General features: G+C 36.2%; 1 protein-coding gene across 5 annotated transcripts in view; it reads left to right on the top strand.

The window, feature by feature from the left end:
- Positions 1–3785, top strand: part of BRD1 (bromodomain containing 1) — a 128109-nt gene extending 124324 nt beyond the window's left edge. For all 5 annotated transcript variants that reach the window (XM_083182905.1, XM_083182907.1, XM_083182909.1 and 2 more), the window contains one exon: positions 2017–3785. In XM_083182905.1, coding sequence (XP_083039031.1) covers positions 2017–2200 — 184 coding nt within the window. In that variant the 3' untranslated portion in view covers positions 2201–3785. The remainder of the gene's footprint in view (positions 1–2016) is intronic.
- Positions 3786–4013: the final 228 nt, after the last annotated feature.

A 4013-nucleotide genomic window follows, 5' to 3' on the forward strand; every position in this document is an offset into this window, starting at 1 on the left:
TAGCCAGGGGTCTAATGTAGACCCCTGTGCTGTCCGTGTATTCATACCTATTACATCCTGCCTCAGGCAGGATGTAATAGGAAGTGCAAAAAATCACTACGTTCAGCCATAGAGCTCTATGGCTGAACCTAGTACAGGCGATCGCGCCCCCTAGTGGTCAAGTACACTAGGGGGCCTTGTAGTAAAAGTAAAAAAAAAAAAAAAATAAAGTTTAAAAATAAAAAAAAAATAATAAAATATTAAAAGTTCAAATCACCCCCCTTTCCCCATTTCCCAAATAAAAATAAATAAATAATAAAAAAAATAAACATATTTGGTATCGCCGCGTTCCTAAAAGTCCGATCTATTAAAATATAACATTAGTTATCCCGCACGGTTAAAGGCGTAAACGGAAAATAATCCCCAACGCCAAAACTACGCTTTTTGGTCGCATCGCCTACCCAAAAAAAAATAGCTAAAAGAGATCAGAAAGTCGCCCATATCCCATAATGGTATTAATTAAAAAGTACACTTCAGCCCGCAAAAAATGAGCCCTCACCCAGGTCCGTAGGTGGAAAAATAAAAAAGTTATAAGCCGCAGAACATGGCGACGCAAATTCGAAAAACCGTAACATTTTCTATTTTTTTTTTTAGTGGTAAAATGTAACGAAAACTATATAAGTTTGGTATTACCAGAATCGTAACGACCCATAGAATAAAGATAACCCATCATTTTAAACGAACTATGAACTCCAAAAAAACCGTAACCAGCGCAAAATTGTGGAATTGCGTTTTTTTTTTTTTTTACCCCACATTGAATTATTTCCTGATTCCCCAGAATATTATACGGTATAGTAAATGGTACCATTAGAAAGTACAACTTGTCCCGCAAAAAAAAAGCCCTCATGTGTCTATATAGCCGGAAAATTAAAAAAGTTACGCTTATTTGAACACAAGGAGGAAAAAAAAAAAAAAATTACCTTAAAAGGCAATGTCGGGAAGGGGTTAATGCCAAAACAGAACTGTTTTCACTGTTTTTTTTTATTTATTTTTTTGTGAAGTTCTCCATTCTGCTTTCGACATCTTTTTTAGGTGAACTGAAATGTGTATTTCTAAAATAAAGGTTTTCTATTCTTCTTTTTTTTTTTTTTGGTGTCTAAGGGGGATATTCAATCGCCGTCGAGCATCTCCCGTGGGGGAGATGCTCGACGGGCCCTATTCAATGCTGTCTTCCCCGACAGCATTGAACAGGGTTTCCTGGCAGAACGAGCCCGACATCTCTAGCTGTCGGGCTCGTTCTGCCGAGAACAGCCGGGAAGTGACGAGCTGCCGGCTGCATCTCGTCACTTCCCGGCCGCAACTCGCGGCCACGCCCCCTTCTTGTCCCGCTGCAGGCGGGACATTGAATCCCGCCTGCATGTTCTCGGTCGAGCTGACCGAGAATGGGACTGGGTCACGGCAGGCGAGCAAGCTCATTACATATTCACTGTGCTGGGTACCGCTCATTACATATGCATGGAGCAGGACCAGCTCAGCGCTGTCTGTTACTTGGGTCACCCGGCCCTCCCTTCTGCTCCGGCCGGTGGATGTGAGCTGCAGCCCTCCATCTCCTGCAGCATAGCAGCCGTCCTGTTCCCCTCTTGCTTGGGCAGCACTGGGTGTCTGCCATCCTGCCTGGGCAGGCGGCGAATCTACGGACTGGAAAAGCACAGCGAGCGCAGTGGAAAGCGTTACAGCGTATGCTGACCCTGCGCTCGCCAGAGCATTAAATACTGGCCAAAGTCTCTGGATTTAACTACTTTAAAAGTAATTCATTTTATGTATCAAGTTTTATTTTTTAGCTTTGCACAAAGTTGTATATTTTGTATTTAATAAAAATAAGTTATTAACCCTATCCAGTTCTTGATCTGCAAATTTGACTCTGTATTCTTGTTAAATTTGTTAGTTTCACAAACTTTAGAACTCAAGCATTCATTACTGCTTTCTTAAATAACAAACTGTTTTTGACATTGGTCATTGTGTTGTTGTTTGTTCCAGGCAGTGGCTTCCTAAATCCAAAATGGTTCCCCTTGGTGTAGATGAAACCATTGACAAGTTGAAAATGATGGAAGGACGTAACTCAAGCATTCGGAAAGCTGTCAGAGTTGCTTATGATAGGGCTTTGAACCATTTAAATAGGGTTCAGGGAGAATCCGTAAGCGACTTCAGTGATATTGACTAACGAAGGTGCTACGAAGACACATCATGCCTCATGTACTCTTAAGCTTTATTTCTAACCTCTTCCTCTGAAAGAATGTACTGAAGATACAATTCCTAATCATTGAATGGATGAAGATGCTTTTGTAAAGGAGCATGAAACTTTTGCTGCCGTTTGGATGATTTTATCTAAATGTAGTTTGGAGGAGCTTACACTAAAATTAATTGTTTATAGTGTTAATAGTTTGTATATAATTGTATATTGGGAAACAGTTAACTTATTCTGACTTTGAGATGGTTCTTAAATTCTCTTCAGGCTTAAGCCTATCAAAAGCATTTTTTATTTGAGCTAAAACTAGATGTTAATTTTTTTTTTTTTATGTAAAAAGTAGCACCACTTTACATAAAGAAGTTTTGTAAAACTTTGCTAGATCGGAAAATAGCTATGTTTAAAATATATTTAAGTAATATACTGCTACCTAGTGTGTCCATTCTCCTATTTTGACTACTGTAATTATAAGTATTTTAAATGATTGCCATTGAAAGAGTACAAATATAGTTTTATTTTAACAGGGCATTGGAAAAATCCACTGGCCTTTACGCGTTAAAGCCGAAGTCTATAACTCCTTATGCTTCCTTAGACCACATTCAATGACGTCTGTGGGTTTTATTTTGGTTTTTGATTTACTTTGTTTTTATTACATACTTTAAAAAAAAAATTCCTATGTCGATCAAGATTTGGTTCTACTAAGTATTTCCAAAAAGGCTTTTTGCAAGATGTATTGGAGAAATGTCTTGTCACATTTAAAAATGATTAATTATTGCACTCCATTGCAGCCCAAAGTTGTTGTTGTTGTGTTTTTTTTCCCCTTGTGTTCCCGTCACTATTTTTAAATATTGTTTTTTTTTGTCTTTTGGAGATGAGGGTTTTTTCAGCACATAAAATCTCACTACCTTTCTCCCATAGACTTCTTTTTTTTTAATATATAATATACATAAATATATATACATTTAATTGTGTGCCTGAGTTGTTTGTTTAAAATGTTAATTTTGCTTCAAACTGAAAATTGAATTTTGTCAGATTCTATTAACATGTATTTTATTACAGGCACATAAATGTCAACATGCTTCTGAAGAAATATGCATCAAAATCTGTTAAGGACTATGAAACTGCTTTTCTGTTTTTTTTTTTTCTTTTCGTTTTGTTCTTTTGTAAGGAAAGGGGATTAGTTAACCTGTTTATAATTTTAGAAAAGCTTCGTAGCAATAGAACCTTTGGATACATTTTGTATGGTACATGTGTTGTATATAGAATTAGTACTTTATTTTTATTTTTTAAAGCATTATGTTCGGGACATAAATGTATTATGGGTCTCCAGAGCTGCATTTTTATATTAAAATAAAAAGTCAATTCAGATTTTGATGTACTTGAGCATCCTAGTGCAATTCTAATTTAGAGATGGGAAAATATAGCTATTTGTTTTGTTACACAACTTATGCCAATAATTAACATTTAATTCTAACCTTTGAATTATTTAATTTAGAAAGTTTTGTATGAGGTAAGGGAAGAAAAAAGTATGTTTGGTACTTTGATAAAGTGTTAAAATGGCTTAGGTGGTACTTGATTATCTAGAGATGACTTACCTGTACAGTGCCCACTGTTATTTATCTAAGCGCTGATCATTCTGAAGAAAGGTTCTTTAAGTATGTCTTTCCATTAAGTTTAATGTATTTAGGCTGTATAATGCTTACAGTGATTAATACTTTAGTGTTTTGGCTTAAACAGTGTCAGCAATTTCGTTATCAAATAGTAAGACATTGGGCAGATGTACAACAAA

This window comes from Crinia signifera, chromosome 4 (genome assembly GCF_055691185.1).
Source record: "Crinia signifera chromosome 4, ASM5569118v1, whole genome shotgun sequence".
Lineage (NCBI taxonomy): Eukaryota > Metazoa > Chordata > Amphibia > Anura > Myobatrachidae > Crinia > Crinia signifera.